Source organism: Penicillium canariense (assembly GCF_028826845.1).
Source record: "Penicillium canariense strain IBT 26290 chromosome Unknown utg000001l_segment0_segment0, whole genome shotgun sequence".
In the NCBI taxonomy this organism is placed as follows: domain Eukaryota; kingdom Fungi; phylum Ascomycota; class Eurotiomycetes; order Eurotiales; family Aspergillaceae; genus Penicillium; species Penicillium canariense.
The window spans coordinates 6122650-6140457 of NW_026622728.1; the positions used below are offsets into that span (position 1 = coordinate 6122650).

At 50.9% G+C, this 17808-nt stretch overlaps 8 protein-coding genes across 8 annotated transcripts; 4 read left to right on the forward strand and 4 right to left on the reverse strand.

Annotated features, from left to right (window-relative positions):
• Window positions 1-64: 64 nt before the first annotated feature.
• N7482_002080 (uncharacterized protein) lies at window positions 65-1424 on the reverse strand (the record flags this gene model as incomplete). Its single annotated transcript, XM_056684205.1, has 3 exons — window positions 65-610; window positions 665-793; window positions 855-1424. The coding sequence occupies 3 exons, from the start codon at window positions 1422-1424 to the stop codon at window positions 65-67; spliced, it is 1245 nt and encodes a 414-aa protein (XP_056547811.1).
• An 848-nt stretch (window positions 1425-2272) lies between these two features.
• On the forward strand, window positions 2273-3222 carry N7482_002081 (SDR family oxidoreductase; the record flags this gene model as incomplete). The annotated part of the gene is made up of 3 exons (XM_056684206.1): window positions 2273-2319; window positions 2385-2968; window positions 3023-3222. The coding sequence occupies 3 exons, from the start codon at window positions 2273-2275 to the stop codon at window positions 3220-3222; spliced, it is 831 nt and encodes a 276-aa protein (XP_056547812.1).
• Window positions 3223-3688: 466 nt separating this feature from the next.
• N7482_002082 (uncharacterized protein) lies at window positions 3689-5345 on the reverse strand (the record flags this gene model as incomplete). Its single annotated transcript, XM_056684207.1, has 3 exons — window positions 3689-3953; window positions 4022-5024; window positions 5096-5345. 3 exons carry the CDS (start codon window positions 5343-5345, stop codon window positions 3689-3691), a joined length of 1518 nt encoding a protein of 505 aa, XP_056547813.1.
• Window positions 5346-5943: 598 nt separating this feature from the next.
• Window positions 5944-7368, reverse strand: N7482_002083 (sulfatase family protein; the record flags this gene model as incomplete). The annotated part of the gene is made up of 1 exon (XM_056684208.1): window positions 5944-7368. The coding sequence occupies one exon, from the start codon at window positions 7366-7368 to the stop codon at window positions 5944-5946; it is 1425 nt and encodes a 474-aa protein (XP_056547814.1).
• Window positions 7369-7743: 375 nt separating this feature from the next.
• Window positions 7744-9285, forward strand: N7482_002084 (Zn(II)2Cys6 transcription factor domain-containing protein; the record flags this gene model as incomplete). Its single annotated transcript, XM_056684209.1, has 5 exons — window positions 7744-8250; window positions 8392-8489; window positions 8551-8986; window positions 9050-9139; window positions 9199-9285. The coding sequence occupies 5 exons, from the start codon at window positions 7744-7746 to the stop codon at window positions 9283-9285; spliced, it is 1218 nt and encodes a 405-aa protein (XP_056547815.1).
• Window positions 9286-10282: 997 nt separating this feature from the next.
• N7482_002085 (uncharacterized protein) lies at window positions 10283-12642 on the reverse strand (the record flags this gene model as incomplete). Its single annotated transcript, XM_056684210.1, has 2 exons — window positions 10283-11614; window positions 11665-12642. Coding segments are annotated over 2 exons (2310 nt in total), but the record flags the coding sequence as incomplete, so codon positions are not given.
• Window positions 12643-13531: 889 nt separating this feature from the next.
• On the forward strand, window positions 13532-15628 carry N7482_002086 (uncharacterized protein; the record flags this gene model as incomplete). The annotated part of the gene is made up of 7 exons (XM_056684211.1): window positions 13532-13708; window positions 13766-14059; window positions 14116-14312; window positions 14368-14532; window positions 14581-14794; window positions 14848-14970; window positions 15026-15628. The coding sequence occupies 7 exons, from the start codon at window positions 13532-13534 to the stop codon at window positions 15626-15628; spliced, it is 1773 nt and encodes a 590-aa protein (XP_056547817.1).
• Window positions 15629-16727: 1099 nt separating this feature from the next.
• Window positions 16728-17738, forward strand: N7482_002087 (phytanoyl-CoA dioxygenase family protein; the record flags this gene model as incomplete). The annotated part of the gene is made up of 1 exon (XM_056684212.1): window positions 16728-17738. One exon carries the CDS (start codon window positions 16728-16730, stop codon window positions 17736-17738), a length of 1011 nt encoding a protein of 336 aa, XP_056547818.1.
• Window positions 17739-17808: the final 70 nt, after the last annotated feature.

Below are 17808 nucleotides of genomic sequence, written 5' to 3' on the forward strand. Positions count from 1 at the left end.
GATAAGATCTAACCAGAGTGTAGACCGAGGTTCCGCGTCACTTAGTCTAGAGTAATAGAAACCACTAAACTATCAATGAAGCAGCAAGCATGACAATTCCACCAAGGGAATCCATCCCCGAGCACCATTCCTCCCAATGTCCCGCGCTTTCTGAGGTGGTGGCATTGACAGTCTCGCAGGGAGACGCGCTGTCGCTTCCACCTGGCTGCACTTCGTGCAGTTTTTTAATTTTCCCAGTTTTTGCCAATCCAAAGCAAGTCTGGATCTTGGGGGCTTTCTTGCTCTCTGTCCGCCATGTGAGCTCATCACTTGCCTCCCATAGCTGTTTCTTTGCCGGCAGTGGCGCTATCACAAATTCCGACGACATGTCACATATTGCCGCTGGGTCAAAATAAACAAGCAAATTCACGACTCGGTGTATCACGCATAGCCTTTGGGGTTGAATTAGTGCTGTAGAACGATGTTTTTTCGCCAAGGGCAGGTCCAAGTCCAACCTTCGTTCGGATTCTTCGAAAATCCAGTCTTCCCAATTTGTGTCAAGACTGCCATTACGGCACATGAGCTGTGTCTTGCGTACCATGTCGCCACCCTTTAATTGCTTTGAGATTGCCTATATAGAGACATCAGGTCGCGGTCGTAAAAGGAAGAAGAGCGCCAGGCATACAGCGACGGTTGCGAGTAGTAATGGGTCGAAGTTATTCTGCTCTGTGGCACCTTCGTCCAGTCGAATGAGGATATAGATGGAGATGGCTTGCTTACCAGCAAGCAGTTCCCAATCACTTAACCGCGGATGCTAGTTCTGTTCATCAGTCCTTTGTGGCTCCCCTGTTATAACGGTGGTAGGCGTCACTTACATCGGCAAGCAGGCGCTCACATTCCAGCCGCACATTTTTCCAGAACAGTTTTCGACTTCCTCTGATCTCACTTCTGAGGATATGCATCAGGCTGATGCAGTTGGTGAGTGGTTCTACGTCGAACTTGTCAAAATCACGAGTTATTGTCCGTGGATGAATAAATGGCGGAAGGGTACTGTGGCGCAGCATCATCAGCAGGTAGGATTTTAGAGTGTGTAATATAAGATTCGCAATTCCATGCGCCCCAGTCTTTATATTTGGACGCATGATGAGCGAGCGAGAATTGGCGGTCGGCTGTGCTGGTATGGATATGTTGAACAGCGAGTCCAGTTGTTCCCCCTCGAGGGATGACCATCCGGATAGGGGGCTTTGACTAGCCGTTTCATTCCCTTGAAGACTCCAAAGACCAGAAAGATCAATGTCTGGGTTATACCAATCGATATAGTCCGCTTCACTAGTCGTGAGCTCCGGATCTGACGACGAAAGCACGCTATCAAGAATTGTGTTCACGTCGTTGCCCGCCTTTGGACGATGTTCAGTGGTGGCATGTTTTGTCGGCAACGTAATCATTAAGTTCTGCCGTTCCGTTGCTGCGCCGTCATGTTTCTGGATCCTTGATTTTGTGGCTTGGTGCGAGCTTGCTGGATAATGACATTCAATGGCCTTGGTGATACATCTCGAGCATTGTGGTTGCCTATTATCGCAGCGTGCCTTTCCTTTTGCACAGGAGATACAAGATCGCGGCCGAGGAGTCCCGCAGTCTTTTCGAGACCGGCAGTAGTACCCATGTCTCTTTAGCGTAGACTCTGGAAAGACGCCGTTAGGATGTAATGTCTCGGGGTAAGGTCGGCCGGAAGTTCAACCCACGCTTGTCGAACGGTTTATTGCACCGGGCGCACCGGGAAATAGAGTGCATGTTTCCATCGGACATTTCACATTACACCACAGCACAGGCAGGCCTCTACTGTGATGATTCCGAGCAGAATGTATTTCTGAACTGCTTTCTTCCAGCCTCCCCGGGGATGACAAGATGCAGGACGCAAGATACGATTGGTCAGCATGTCAGCAAGCCGGCCAATCTTCGGGCCTTTCAAAGCCGACATCTTCGTAATCACCCTGCGGACGGAACGGACGGAACAATTTGTAAATGATGAACATCGCGGTCTTCAAAAACTCCGAAGCCCTTCTCTAGCAGGCTGTGTTAGATTCTGTGGTCCGGAAATATTGTACCTAGTGATATTCCCCCGATTTTCCCAACCCGTGAGTCTGCACTTAGTGTGACAACTTGTTCGACTCCGTGGCGGACCGGATGTGTTGAAGCAACACTCCCTATAAAAGCGATGATGGTTCGTTCAGCGATATGGCTTCGTCACTGATCAGTTCCTTGATCTCAATCATTCATACGCCCAGAGGTCACGATGGCAGCTCCATTTCCCTCTCCTACCTCGACATGGCACTCAACCGCGTACCAATCTATATCTCCAACTCGGCCCGAGCTTTCGGCTGAAGGCAAGACCGTGGTGGTCACAGGAGGGGGTCTGGCATCGGGGCAGAGACTGCCCGGTACTTTGCCGAAGCCGGTGCCTCTCGGATCGCCCTTCTTGGCCGCAGAGAACAGCCTTTACTCGACACCAAAGCCTCGATTGAGCGGAGGTTCCCTCGCGTCGAGGTCTTCGTTGAATCGATGGATGTCACAAACAAGAGCCAAGTGGATGCGGCCTTTGCGAATTTTGTTGGCGGCGGCAGACTTCATGTCCTGGTTAGCAATGCGGCGATGATTGGGCCCCAGGATCCGGTGCAAGATGTGGAAAGTGAACCATTTCTCGAAAGTATCCAGCAAAACCTCAAAGGAGCGTTGTTCCTTGCGCAGGCATTCCTTCGTTACGCATCGACCGACGCAGTCGCTATCGAGATCAGCTCGTCGGCAGCACATCTGAATTTCAGTCCCCGTTGTGCTGCCTATAGTATTTCCAAATTTGCAGTATATCGATTGTGGGACTCTCTGGCCTCGGCGAATCCGAACCTCAGCATTTTCCATCTCCAACCGGGCCTCGTGGATACCGCCATGAGTCGGGAGACGGGTGGTGTCGCTGCCTTTGGTACCGAGGACAATGGTAAGTCAAGTGGTGCTTGTCAGGGGGAATATCTAGGGGCTAACTGCGATTGAGTCTCTCTCCCCGCAAGCTTCAACGTCTGGCTGGCAAGCCCCGAGGCGCGTTTCCTAAAAGGAAAATTCCTGTGGGCCAACTGGGATGTCGATGAGCTCAAAGCCAACGAAAAAGAGATGGCAGAGGGTCCTCAGCTGAGTATTGGGCTTGTCGGATGGCCGTTTCAGGAAGCAAACTGGGAATCCAAAATTCAACTCTAACCTGCCGCCGAGAGAAAGCGAACCTGATCATGTGCGAATAGGACGAGCATACTCTCGTCAGCGCCAAGGGAACTTTCAGAACATTGGGGGGAGTTATACTTAGTCGTTACCAAGGTCTAGTCGTGATCTATATCCTAGTCTTAGCAACCTTTGGCTTGCCAACGCAGAAACTACTCCTATATTCGCCTAGAGAAAGCATATCTTGCTTCAGATTCTCAGGATGATACATAGGAATTATTTCTAAACGAAAATGCAATCGACTTGTGGTTTACCGCGGCCAAGACCAGATGGATCTATATATTAATTTTTTAGAGTGTATACTCATCAAAACCTCTTCATATACCCCAAAGCTTTCCTCTGATCCCATAGAACTTTTTTCAGCCCGAGGAGTTGAGCCTGATATTAGAGTTGTAGTACTTGATCGCCAGACTTGCAAGGTAACAAATGAAAATAGGGACCTTCAAAGCTATGGCCCCGACTTGTTCCCTTTCCTTTCATCATCCTGAGGCTCAAGAATTGCGACAGGGTAGCTGCTAAACTCACGCACAGGGATTCCTGCTTGGAACATGTTATTGATCTCCTCCAGGGATCGCCCCTTCATTTCAGGCACACAGAAATATGCGAACACAAATGAGCAGCATGCAATGCTGCCGAAGATGAAGCCGACTTTAGAATGGAGGTTTCCGTAGGGAGAATTAAGAAGATACGGGGTGCTAAAGGAGAAAACAAAACTATACATTACAGACATGAAACGGTTAGATGTTCTGTGCTCAGTAGGACAGGATAGGGGCACACTTACTTTGTCAAAATATTTACCATAGACGCCACACGTTGCGTCTTGTCACGGAGCCGAGAAGCTGGAAGCTCAGTCGTGACAATGTAGTTCAGTGGATCCCAGCTAAAGCATAGACTAGCCGACGATAGTGCGGTAGCAGCCACGATGACTTGAGTCTGCGCCACTGTCGGTGATACCACCGTCCCGACTCCCCCCAAGATAAAAAGCCAGGCCACTTGTAGTATGGACCCAAGCATGAGTAGCGGTCTCCGCCCGACCTTATCCGAGAGGTAAATAGCAGTAACGCATGCCAAAGTGTTGATGCAGGAGCTCATGAGAGAGTACTTGAACGGGTTGATTGAATGAAGGGACTGCACAAACAACGTGCCGTACGCCGCGGTGAACGGAGAACCCGTCGCTTGGATGAAGAAGTTCATACCGATAGCAATCAGAGTGCGCTTCCGATTACTCCCGCGGAATAAGTCCATATACGTGCCCTGATTCTGCTCTTCGGCGAGGGAAACTTGCAATCGTGCGAGCTCTTCCTCCGGAGTGGGACTATCCGGGCCTGGGCGACGAAGCTTTTGGAGCGAGTCCAGTGCTTCATCCACGCGATCCTGCAGTAGCAGCCACCGTGGTGACTCGGGAATAAACCAGATACATGATGCCACAATGGATGGGACCACGTAGAAAAGACCCTGGGGAATTCTCCATGCCGCATTGCTTGACATCTGATTTGTGCCCAGGCACACACTATTGATGATGATGCCCCCGACCAACAGGCTAGCTTGGTAGGTGCCTACTGCGAAGCCGCGAATAGGAGCTGGAATAATCTCGGCTTGAAATGGTGGGCAGGTTGCCAACTCCATACCAACGTAAGCGTAATTCAGGATGCGACCAGCAAGCACTTGTTCAATCCGACTGGAGCTAATGAGCACGGTGGCAGACATCATCGCCCAGAGGGACATAAAAAACATTGACATGCGACGACCATATCGAGCGCTGATCACACTACCGATATACAATCCTAATCTTGAATGAGTCTTGCTTTTGGCTTTGGCTTTGGTTTTGGTTACTGTAGATCCAGATTGAACTCACCGACTGCGAAACCGATAAAATTCAGGCTATTCAAAAGAGATGTCCAGTATGTTGGTATCGCCCATGTCTTCGTACTTGGATCATAGACACCAAACTGCCTTTTGTAAGCTGCCATTGCTTGGCTGGTCGCGATTCCTTGATTGTCGAATCCATAGTTCAGTGTCGACAGGCTGATGAGCCCCACCGCACCCGCGAGACGAGGGGTAAAGTATCGCCCGAGGTGGTTGTTTTTGAGAACTGACGGGAACATGTTCAAACAATTAACCCAATATCGATATTCTCCGTTTCGTTCAACCATCCGGGGCTCCTTTGGCTATATACTCCGTACCTGGCAGGAATTTCCATTTCCCTCTCAATTAAAGTTCCAGTCGCCATGGACATTGATGATGACGCTATTAACCATCCAATGGACGGGGGCAGCACCATCCTATCCGGATAACTCCCGTCGATGGTTGAAAGATGGACTGTTCTCCGTGGCGCTTTTTCCGCGCGATGGGGTTGGCGGAAAGTTTTTCTCTGAGAACGGAGAGATATTTGAAGTACCTGAATCCTCCCCCCACGCTAATTGAGAGATCCGAGCGCAAGGTACCACGGGACGCTCCGACGGGTTACAACCTGGATTGCTATTCTTTGCCTTCCTTGACATCTACAATCACTCAGGGTCAAAGTACATGTCCCTTCTTATGATGGCCCATTGGCCGCATTTTCGTGATAATCAGGAAAAACTTGTACATTTAGTTGATTTTTTTTTTTTTTTTTTTTTTTGTTTAAAGCCTAAATCCACTTGTTCGGGTTACACATGCCACGGTTGACTCCAGCTGCAAGGATAAAATGATAAAATGATAAAATCAAGGCTTCGATCTCGGTACAGAAACGTCGAAATCAAACCGGTCTGGGATTTTCAGTCCTGACTTGATATGTCCTCCCATTTCCAAAAGCGACACCCCATCCCGGAACAACCACGGATCCTTTGTCTCAATTTGCCAGGCCTCTAGTTCAGTCCGCAAGATATTTAGGACCTCCCTATGTGCAGGATCAGGAGCGAGATTGGTTGTTTCTGTGGAGTCGTTGATCAGATCGTATAGCTCCTCAGCGGGACGCTCAATATATGCCTTCAAGGGTCGATTTCCTATCATCACCGGACCCGGGGCGTTTCGAATGCCCTCCCACGACAAAGAAGCATACAGATCAGTCGAGAAAGGGAAGTCCAGCTTCCATGCAATATTCCGGTGATACTTATATCTCGAGGTGCGGAGAAATCGAGTAGGATAGTAATTTGTAATCTCGTGAAACGTGTGAGAGCCAAACACTCGCGTCCATGAGTCATTCATGATCGTCTCGGTCATGATTGGTAGCAGGGAACGTCCTCGTCGTCGGGGTTCAGCTGCTTGAGACTCTTGATATCCAGTCCAATCCAGGATCGTTGGGAGAATATCAATGAAAGACACCATATTTGGATTCTTGGAGCCGTTGCCATTGCCCGGCTGGCGGATGATCAGGGGAAGTCGAATGCCAGCATCATAGAGTGTTGTCTTGGAGTTCAAAAATGGGGGCCCATTGTCGCTCATGAAGATGACCAGTGTGTCTTCAAGCAAGCCTTGCTCCTTCAGCGATTCCATAATCATGCCGAAGCCGCGGTCCACACGGCCAATTGCCCGATAGTACTCGGCTAATTCCTGGCGGACTTCAGAAATGTCACTCAGAAAATTGGGCACTGTGACCGTCTCGGGATCGTAGGAGGCATCCTCCGACGAGACTTGCCTGTCGCCGTTGCCAAACCCGCCACGCGTATGGTCGCGATGGGGATCCATGTATCCGACCGTGAGGAAAAATGGTCGTCCGTCATCCTTTGCCTCGTGGAAGAAAGAGGAAGCCTGTTGAGCCACCCAATTCACGTCCCGGCTGGGACTTTCCACGACAACTTCCCATGGGTAGACCGAAAGAGGTCCAACATGTATTTTGCCAATGATTCCAGTCCGGTATCCATGGCTTCGCAATAGGCCAGGGGCTGTCTGAACGTGATCAAACGTCATGAAATGGTGGGTGTAGTGGTTCAGACCATATTGGCCATTTTCGTGAGTATGCAGGCCTGTGTAAATGACCGATCGACTGCCACTGCAGGACGCCGTGCTTGCAAAGGCATTATCAAATACAGTCCCTTCTTTGGCGAGTGAGTCGAGGTTTGGTGTCTTTACGGCCTTCTCGCCATAGCAGCTTAGAGAGCGGCCCAAGTCATCGGCAATGACCAGAAGAACATTTCTCTTGGACGGCATCGTGTAGACCGGGGTAGCAGGGGGAACCGCGATTGCAGAGTTCTGCCAAGGGAAATGAGTTCTTTTATTAACGCCATCGCAAGTATCAGACTGTGAATAATTGTACTTAAAATTCGCGTCTCTTGCCGGAGAGATTTGCGGGAAGATTTGGTGTGACAGTTTCCATGTTTGACCGTGCCCCCAAGCCATTTCGGGTTAATGAATTTGGGCTCGCGCTTTGACGCAATCCCGCGGGCAAGTGACATGATCGGGCTCGAATAGCAAAGCAAAGAATGGAGGCATCCCCCCTCCTCACCGCCTATCGTGCTCTAATCGCCGGCTTCGCGCTTCGAACACGTATTCCAATTGATCTGAAGCCGTGAAACACCTGGCCTAATGCGGCGGAATCGAGCATGTGACCAATGCGCGGCCCGCAAAGCCAAATGCGATAGAAAATCGCCCTGTCGACGATGCATCATCCTGGATCTACCCTGCAGCGTACAGCGGGGGTATACAAAGCCAGGCCCAAAGGGGCCATGGGCTAAGAGGAAGCAACAGGAGGGTGCTGGGTCGCAGAAATCTCCGAAGAAACGCGCCACAGACGTTACAGCTACCGACACGTCCTACATGCAACGGGTTCCGGAGGCCAGAATCAACGATAAGATTTCAGTTGATGTACAGCGCTATCTACTCTACTCTCGGGAGCTATACCCCCTCTGGCCGGTGATTAACCTAGAGGATCTGATCACCCGGCTCCAGAACGGGGCGGACCTTGCAGCATATGCACTTAGCACTGCATTTAGCGCCGTGGTGCTTGAACGGCTAGCTCAACTTGGACGGACGATTGAGGACGTAGAGAATCCTTCAGTTGAAAGTGAGAAACTGGTAGCAGAATCGGAAAACGTGAGAGCGCAACTACATTATCAACTGAAGCCGAGCGTGGATATATTGCTATCATCGTTCTTTTTACATATCCATTGTGCAAACCGAGGACAAATATGCAAAGCAACCTTACTACTCCGCGAGGCTACTACATTCGCGCAGTTCCTCGGCTTCGATCAAGCTAAGCACTATGCTACTTTGCCCGAGGACAGCGCTCAGCTACATCTACGCATACTCTGGATTCTGTATATTACGGAACGGTACGTTGTTTCCGACATCTCATAGTCCAAAGCCTCTAAATAACAGCAATATGATACCCAGAGGCCACACAACGCGCTTTGACTTGCCGAGAATCTTGCGATTGGATCCCCAACTTCCAGCGCTCTATGCTGACGAGAATCCCTCTGGATTGCTGCCTTTTATAAGCATGACACGACTGTTTCAAAACTTTGGTTTCGCCATGGATGGGTTTGAGGCTGACCGAACACACGACTTTTTTGCGGACATGGATATGCGCTTACAAGAGACACCGGAATTATTGACCAGCGCTTCAGATACGCAGCGCGCCGACTTTCTGATTACCAAGCAATGGATGAGAATTATCTTATGGAAACGGGCCATCTTCTATGTGGAGCTTTCAGCAGATACGGCTGGCGGTACCTTGAGCGTATCTTTTCCCGAGAAAGTAGCACGGAATGTGGTGGCATATATTCACAATCTTCCTCGTGGTATTGTTAGATCTCACGGTCTTGGAATGGTAAGTGATCTAATGCACCTGCTGTGGCAATTCCGCCTTGTAAAGATATTGACTCCTTTGCAGCAAATGAAACTGGCGGATATTGCAATTTCCTTGGCAGACGTGCTTTCTTGCGCCCCCTTTACCGTGTCCGAAAGTCATCAGCTTATGCAGGTTAGCCCGGCAGAAATTCTTCGATCGCTAGCCACATTTCTAGCATCGATTCCTAATAGCGTGAACCCGAGACTGCAGTTTCTCCAGGAAAAGATTTCCGTGGGGCCCTGGAATGTTCCCTTAGAAAACCCACAGAGGAGGTGTGACATTTTAGCAAGGAAATTCGAAACTAGAGAGAGAACTTGAGTTATACATCGTTTACTCGCGTTCAAACTATTAAAATGCCACATTTCATACACTCTACTATCCGGTATGGTCGGACAAGCTCCACAAATCCATTTAGACTCTCGAGCTATTTCTATCCCAGGGAAGTACTATTTTGCTCGCGCAAAAGACCATGATTTTCTCACAAGGAAAGTTATGGTCTTTTGCCCATTCAAAAATTGAAAAGTTCCCTTTCCACACTTTAGCTCTTTCTTGTTAACAGATCTATGCCTTATAAGAGCTCGCGTTTCTGATGCTTTTCCTGGACAATACAGGCGTATTCACATTCCTCGCATCCTAGAGAGCTAGGCGACCACTCGCAATGGCTGCTATAAATCCAACCGGATCTAATTGCTCCTCCTCAAAGAGAAGATTATAATCCTAGGCGATTAGGCTAAAAGACTATACTATAATAAGCGCAAAGGCCTGTCGAAGATAGGGCTAGTCAAAAGAAGGCAAGGTCTACAATATATTTGGACAAAATAAGCTAAAGAAAGAGCGAGGGTAGTCAAACACAGTCGGCTCTAGGGTGATATCTTTCCACTAGAACTACTAGAAAACGCGCTAGAGGCCTAGGGGAAAATATAGCAATAGGTAGAGATCTAGTGTATCAGAAAACAACAAAAAAATTGATAGTTTAGCCTATTAGTAGTAGTAATGGTAGAAATAACAAAAAAATGGCCATTACGGTAGGAATAACTATTAGGGTAGGGCTCACCCATGCCGCTCTGCGGGATAGGTTAGTCGGCAGGTCAAAGTTATAACCTAACCTAGTCCGGGCCCGGGTTAGGTTAGGGTATGCGTAAGTCTACTCTTAACAGCTTTCCCCCTGACTTTCCTATCATCTATCAATCTGATTCTCAGTGCAAGATCCCATCGGATATCCCTAATACTGGCCTATACCAATAGGCCTAGACTACACAGATAACACTACCTACTTAACCATATCTTCCCGTCCTGATCTACCACTGTACACGACTTTACCACCTCTGGTACCTCAATCTTTCCCCTATCGACAGTTATCCTTCCCATCTCTTTCCCGTCTATGTCTACCAGTATTCGCTCCGCCTTGTCCCCTACATGGTACAATCGAATCTCTAGCTCAGCCAGGTAATCATACTCCACTCTGCTTTCCCCTTCTTTTCCCAGAACCAGTATCGTCCCTTCTTTTACGAAAAGCGGCAGGCCCATGAAACCGTATCTTTCCGACAACCAGATCGGCCCTTGCACAGTTTCTCCCGCCATCCCTCCATCCTCGGTATCGAACCACCGCGTCCACCGCCCTTTCGGGAGATAATATTGGACTTTGCCATTCTCTTCAAACACCGGTGCCACCAAAAGATCTCCGCCTAAAAGATACTGCCTGTCCAAGAACCACGCCACCGGGTCCTGCTCAAAGTCAACGAACGTAGGCCGCAGTATTGGCACACCGCTCTTCGCATTGTCGACCGCCATCGCGTACAAGTAGGGCATCAAGCGACATTTCAATCTTGTAAAGGCGCCCAGCACCGCGTTCGCCTCTTCGTCGTAATGCCACGGCACTCGATACGTTTCCGAGCCATGTAGGCGGGAATGAGTGGACAGCAGGCCGAAGGCGACCCAGCGCTTGTACAAGTTCGCAGGCGGAAGACCTTCGAAACCGCCAATGTCGTGAGACCAGTAGCCGAAGCCCGAGGTCGCGAGCGAGAGACCACCGCGTAGCGTTTCGGCCATAGCAACCGAGGTAGACTCGCTATCGCCAGACCAGTGGACGGGAAGAGTCTGGCCCCCAGCGGTAGCGGACCGGGCAAAAACGCAGGCTTTCCCCTCGCCGAACCGTTCCTTCAAGACTCCGAAGACGGTACGATTGTACAATGTCGCAAAGTAGGAATGCATCTTCTTGGGGTCGGAACCGTCGTGAAACACAGCATCTACCCAGGGCACATCCTCTCCGAAGTCGGTCTTGAAGGAGTCGACACCCAGGTCAACCAGGGCGTGTAGGTGCGAGGCGTACCAGGCACAAGCGGCCGTGTTGGTAAAGTCGACGATACCCATACCAGGTTGCCAATAGTCCCACTGCCAAATGTCGCCGGACCGGCGGCGGATGAGATAGCCTGCAGAAGCGGCCTCTGCGAAAAGGGGCGACTCTTGCGCGATATAGGCGTTGATCCAGACGCAGATGTGCACATTGAAGCGGGACTTTAGGTCGGCGAGCATCTTCTTAGGGGAGGCGCAGATGGCCGGATTGAAGGTAAAGTCGCAGAAACGGAAGCGCCGCATCCAGAAGGAGTCCTTAGAGATGATTAGAAGGCATTGGAAAGTCTCGATGCACCCTGACTTACGATGTGGAGAACATGTACAGGACAGTCCACTTGTTCCATCTTGGTCAAGAATTCGTGGATTGACTTCTCAGTCCAGTTCGTGGTAAAGCTGGTCGACAACCACAGCCCGAAACTCCACGCCGGCGGTAACGGAGGCCTTCCCGTTAAGGTCGTGTATCTCGCGAAGATATCCTTCGGACTCGGTCCGTTGATGATGTAGAATTTCAACCTTTGACCCTCGACACTGAATTGGCAGCGTGCACTGCGCTCGCTCCCGACTTCAAAATCCACCAGCTCGCTATGATCAACAAAAACACCGTATCCACGGTTCGTGAGATAGAAGGGCACGGCCTTGTAGGCCTGCTCGGAGCTGGTACCGCCATTCTCATTGAAGATGCGTACCCGCTGGCCGTTCTTGATGAATTCCGTGAATTGTTCCCCGAACCCATAGACCTTCTCGCCAACTCCTAAAGCGAGTTGTGCAAGCATGAATCGCCCGATGTGATCTAGCGAGTGCGCAAGTGTGCGTGTTTGGGTAGGCGGATTGGAGTATGCAAAGCCGAGGGAGCGGAAGTCGAAGCTGGTCAATTGCTCGTCGCGTCCTTGGCTGAAAAACTGGATGCCGAAGCCATTCGGTGCAGTGTTGACTTTACAGCTCAGGTCGCCAGAGCATATTGTGACGTGGTGGTCGCCATGGTCAATAGATGGGATGACCTCGGGCTGTCCGTGGGGATACAGGTCAAAGTGTGGTCCGAGGTCCTGGGCTCCGGCCCAATGAGTAGCTTCGATGGCGATAATACCGGGTGATGAAGCAGAGATGTCGAGGGTCAAAGCCGACACATCGATAGCCTCCATGCGATTGCGCACTTGCCGCGTGGGACAGAGAAGATGAACGGTCCTACCGTTATTCCTGATCTCGGTATTCTCGGTCGACACCTCGGTGGCATACTCCACTTTCATACCCTCTTTCACGAACCACATGCCATCGCGAAACTTCATCTTCGGTGGTCGTCAGGTGCGAGTCTGCCAACTAGGAGAACTGAGTCAAGCGGGAGAAAGCTCTCTATGATCGTTGTATGGGATGAAGCTCGCAGGGCCTGAGCAGCCTGGGAGTTATATGATACGAAACTTTGCAGAGCTTGAAAACAAGCTGGGAGCTGGCATCTGAGCTCCGAGTCCTTGTGCTGGTAGCTCTGCCTTTCTGACATAGTTTACACATAATGAGATTCGGACATTGGCTCCCCTTTCTTTGCCTTCCCTGTCGGGATAATGTCTCGTCCGAATCGGGAAGGTGAATAGCGAGCCACTCATTATATCCGGCGATGGCTGTCTGGTCCGGATAGGAATGTTGACGCCGAGGAATTCCTATCCCAGACGAAGATGGTGCCTTCTTTGGTTCGACAAGCGAGACGACTCGGACACCCACACCAAATCAAACCGCATGCAGCTAATAATGGCGAGATGCAGCCTAACCCACCAAATTTCCGGCGGGGTCTAGAAAGAAAAAATAGACCAGATATTCCATTAGGCTCTGGTTACTTGCGTAGTTTGCAGAACAAGGCTAACGCCACGCAGTGTGGGCCTCTGAGACTATCTTTCCCCTCATTTTCTCCAGTCTTTAACCCCGTGGGGTACGGTACAGCCCGACAATTACCCAAACCCGGGGCCACGGTACCACTGCCGCGCCCGCGCAACGCCATTTATACCTTACGCTCTTGCTCTAACCCCAGTTGTCGGCACTTCAAGACATATATTATAACTATGGGATCGACCTGCTTCTGGTCTTGCTTATGACCAACACCCTCTGTAGTCGAATTGACTCCTCCTTCATTACTCCTCTTGGGAATCCCAACCTTTCTTTTGTTGGAAATCATCCAACATTGCAATTATGTCGATCATCGACGAGAAGCTCGGCGGTCTGGAGGGAGAGCATGGCAAGAAGAGTAAGATGCAGGAACTCACAGAGAACAGTCCAAGTGGTTTGAAGGGCTTGGTGATGAATCGATATGCCACCACTGTCGCCATCTCTATTGGCTTTGGTGGTCTGCTCTACGGATACCCTTCTGTAAGTGCAATTCGAGGCGGGTTGTGACGGGGTGCGACAGCTGACTATTTGTGGCAGGGAGTCCTGTCCAATATTCTCACCAATGAGAACTTCGCCGCCAAGTTCCCCAGGATCTTTATGGACAATGGCTACAAAGGATGGGTCGTCGCATCTATGGAGTTCGCCGGTCTCGTGGGCTCCATCATCAGTGGTCCCCTTGCCGACTTGATGAGTCGCAGATGGTGTCTGATTCTGTCTTTGGTCATCTTCACCCTCGGATCGGGACTCTTGACGGGCGCTCAGAATGTTTCCATGTTCGTTGGTGGACGTTTCATCACGGGCATCGCGGTCGGCATTCTCGCCAACGTCGTGGTATGGTCCATCCTCTAGCCATCTTCGGAGTTCGCGACCACTAATCCTTCTCCCAGGCCATCTACAACTGCGAGATTGCTCCTTCTGAAATCCGTGGCACGCTTATTGCTGTCTACATGTTCTTCATGACCTTTGGTCTCGCACTCGCCTTCTTCGTCACCTACGGCTTCCACTTCATTGGTGGCATCCGCTGTGCCCCTGACGTGCCATACACTGGTCCGGGTGGCACTTTCAACGCGTACACCGACGTTCCGTAAGCAATCCTGAGCGTGACCACATTCGTGCACACACACTGACTCCATTTACAGACCAGGGGGCTGCAATGGACAGTCTGCCATCTCGTGGAGAGTGCCGCTCGGACTTCAGATGGTCTTCGGCATGATGTTTGGCGTTGCAGTCTACCTCGCCCCCTACTCTCCTCGCTGGCTCATGATGCAGGACCGTGAGGAGGAAGCCATCAAGGTTCTTATGGCGTACGTTGGTTGCCCGAAAAGACCGATCACAGCACTGACATGACCTAGCTTCCGCCAACTCCCCAGAGACCATCCCATCATCCAAGTCGAGTACCTCGAGATGAAGGCAGCCATGGTCTACGAGCGTGAAGTCATGGAAGAGAAAGCGCCCGGCAGCAACCGCTTCGTGCAGCAGTGGGAGACGTTCAAGGAGTTCTTCACTCACCGCGGTCTGTTCAAACGTCTCTGGATCTGCTCTACTTTCATGGTATTCAATCAATGGGTATGGCTTTCCGTCCCATACCCCCAATATCCAGAGCTGATATGACTGTACAGGCTGGTATCAATGCTATCCTCTACTATGCTCCCAGCATCTTCTCCGACCTCGGCCTCGACGGCAATACCACCGCTCTCCTCGCCACCGGACTCGTCGGGATCATGTTCTGGCTCTCCACGGCGGTAAGTACCTCTGCGTCCGTCTCTTGCCTTTTTGACGCAAGCTCACGCGGAACAGATCGCCGCTGTCAACCTTGACAAGTTCGGCCGCCGCAAAATGATGATGTTGGGCACCGTGATCATGACCACCGGGCACATTGTTGTCGCCGCCATCATCGGCAAGTACGGCAATATCTTCGACCTGTATCCATCAGCAGGCTACGCCGGCGCCGCCTTTGTCTACATCTACATGATCGGCTACGGTATCACGGCGATCAATTGTAATGTCATCTCCTCCGAGATGTTCCCCAGCCAGCACCGCTCTCAAGCCATGGGCATGATCTTCGCTGTCAATTGGCTGTGCAATTTCTCCGTGGCGTTTGCGACACCCGCCATGCTGAGTAAGATCAAGTTCGGCACTTTTATCGTGTTTGCCGCGAGCTGTGTAGGGTGCTTCTGTTGGGCCAAGTATGTGATTCCGGAGACGGCGGGCAAGACAGTGGAAGAAGTGGATCTTTTGTTCAAGGACCAGCTAGCGAGTACGCAAGCGGCACGCATCGCCGAGATCAACAGACGTGTCGGGCTGACCGACTATCATACCGGACTTAATAGGTCAACGTCAGAAAAGCACCTTGCGGGCGAGAAGGGCCTGCAGTTGGAGCACGCGGAAGAGGTTGCTTGAATCTGAGATACGGGAAGATTCTAGGGCAGGGATGGCGGCAGACTTGACAGCTCTCGTGCTTGTTGGAACACATAATCTATGGGATCACGATGCCTATATCTAGACCTCGGCAAGGACCGAGACCGGACTATCCGGTCTCTGGTCTTTTTGCAAAGTAGTTAGGACCGCACCACAGTCCCCTATGGTCCTTTGGGGTCCACTACGCGGTCCCCTGTAGATTCATAATTATTTATAATTATACTAAGATCTTCCTTTTTCGGCTATATAAATTAATAATTCAAAGAGAATACTTATAGATTCTATCTAAATCATATATAAATTATGTGATTTTCTATATTTATCTTATTTGTAGAACCGTACGACCGGACCGGACTATAGTAGTATAGTCCTAAAAGAGTTAGGGCTACCTAGCGGTCCTAAAAATCAGACTAAGCCCTATATAGTATAGTCTAGTCCCTAGTAAACCTTAATACAGGGAATTCCTGCCGGGGTATCGCGCCCGACTTGCCCGCTGAGCACGCCGACCTCCCTCTGTAACCGGCTAAACAACCCGAGGGCAAGTGAATTCCCTCCAATCTACCAATTGCCGGCACTCCGACTCAAGGTGTCACGCGGTCGGCCATCTCACACTTGTGAAACGGTGCCTTGATGAGGAGGATCCCCTTTTTGGTGCGCCTTTCACAACATCCCCTGGGCGACACCGTTCATCATGCGCCCCGCAGTCATCCGGTCCCCTCTCCCCGCATTCCCCCAAGGAGAACTGAAGATGGGTGGTCCGGTGTCCACTTAGACGTGTTCCAACGATGACTATCCACCGATATCTTTTTGGTCACTCGATTATTCAGCCCCCCCAAAGCAGGTCGAAGACCTAGAGGTAGGCGAGGCAATGGGCACGCTGCGGGAGAAAGAAGGTCATGGCCTCGGGGAGTAGTTACCTTATGCGTGGTAGGTTCCCCCCGCCAGGACCAAAGGACCAAGAAGGTGTAAGCATATAGAACGATCGTAGCATGCTGAATGAACCATCGTCGGTGCATTGGTCTTTCATAAAGCGTTACTTCTGCCCTCCAACATCAGACACTTCATCTGTGAATCGTTCAAGATGGCGTTCATTCCTGTTCCCAACTCTTCTGACATACCTCGTCCTAATGTCACCATAATTGACATCAGCGAGGATGAGAGGATCGCCGGCGTCCCAACCGACGAGACAGTCTTCAAAGCCCTCGAGGCTCTCCATCGTGACGGCATCGTCGCCCTCGGCAACGCCATCAACATTGAGCATGAAGACGCGGTGAACCGCCAGATGTGCGCGGACGCCGACTACCTCAAGTCCAAAGACGCTCTCTGGCACATCCAAGGCCGCGAGACCGGCAATGTATCCCTGTCGCCCCCTCTCAACAAGAATCTCTTCTTCAAAGACATCTACGCCAACCCCTTCTGCCTGCACATCCTGAAATACGTCCTTGGCCCTGCGCCCGAAGTGCGCTTTATCCGCTCTAATGTCGCCCTGAAAGGCACCGCCCGCCAACAAGTCCATTCGGACATGGACTTTGCCTTTCCCGAGATGCCATTTTGCTACACCATTAACACGATCCTCTGCGACTCAACAGAAGAGAACGGCGCGACCGAGGTCTGGCTGGGAACGCATAAGAACGCGAGTATCAATGAACATGTTGCGCCGAACGAGCCGTATATAAAGAAGGAGCTGCTGGAAGCTCGCGCAAAGGTCGTGCCCCCAATCCGCGCCCTCTTGCCGAAGGGTAGCATTGTCATTCGCGATCCGCGCACCTGGCACTCTGGCATTGCAAACACCACAGACGTACCGCGCGTCATGCTCTCGGAAATGCTCTTCGCGAAATGGTACGGCAACAGGTTGGCACTCACCCTTCCCGAGGAGCTGCAACCCACTCTGGAAGAATGGTCAAAGGAGGGCTTGATCAGCTTCCCAGCGCATTTCGTGAAGGGTGACGTGGATCATTTGGAGTTGTCAGGTCTCGAGGCCGTGACGGGAACGGCAGGCGAGGATTACAGGAGTCCGAATAACTTTCCGTTCGAGGGCAAAGTGCAGCCGTTCATTCCACCAGCGGGAGCCGTACTGGGGACGGTGAATTAGAGCATGGTCAGAATGTTGTTGGATGAATGGCACATAGGGTAGTTAGGAAATGTCTCACATCAGAATTCGA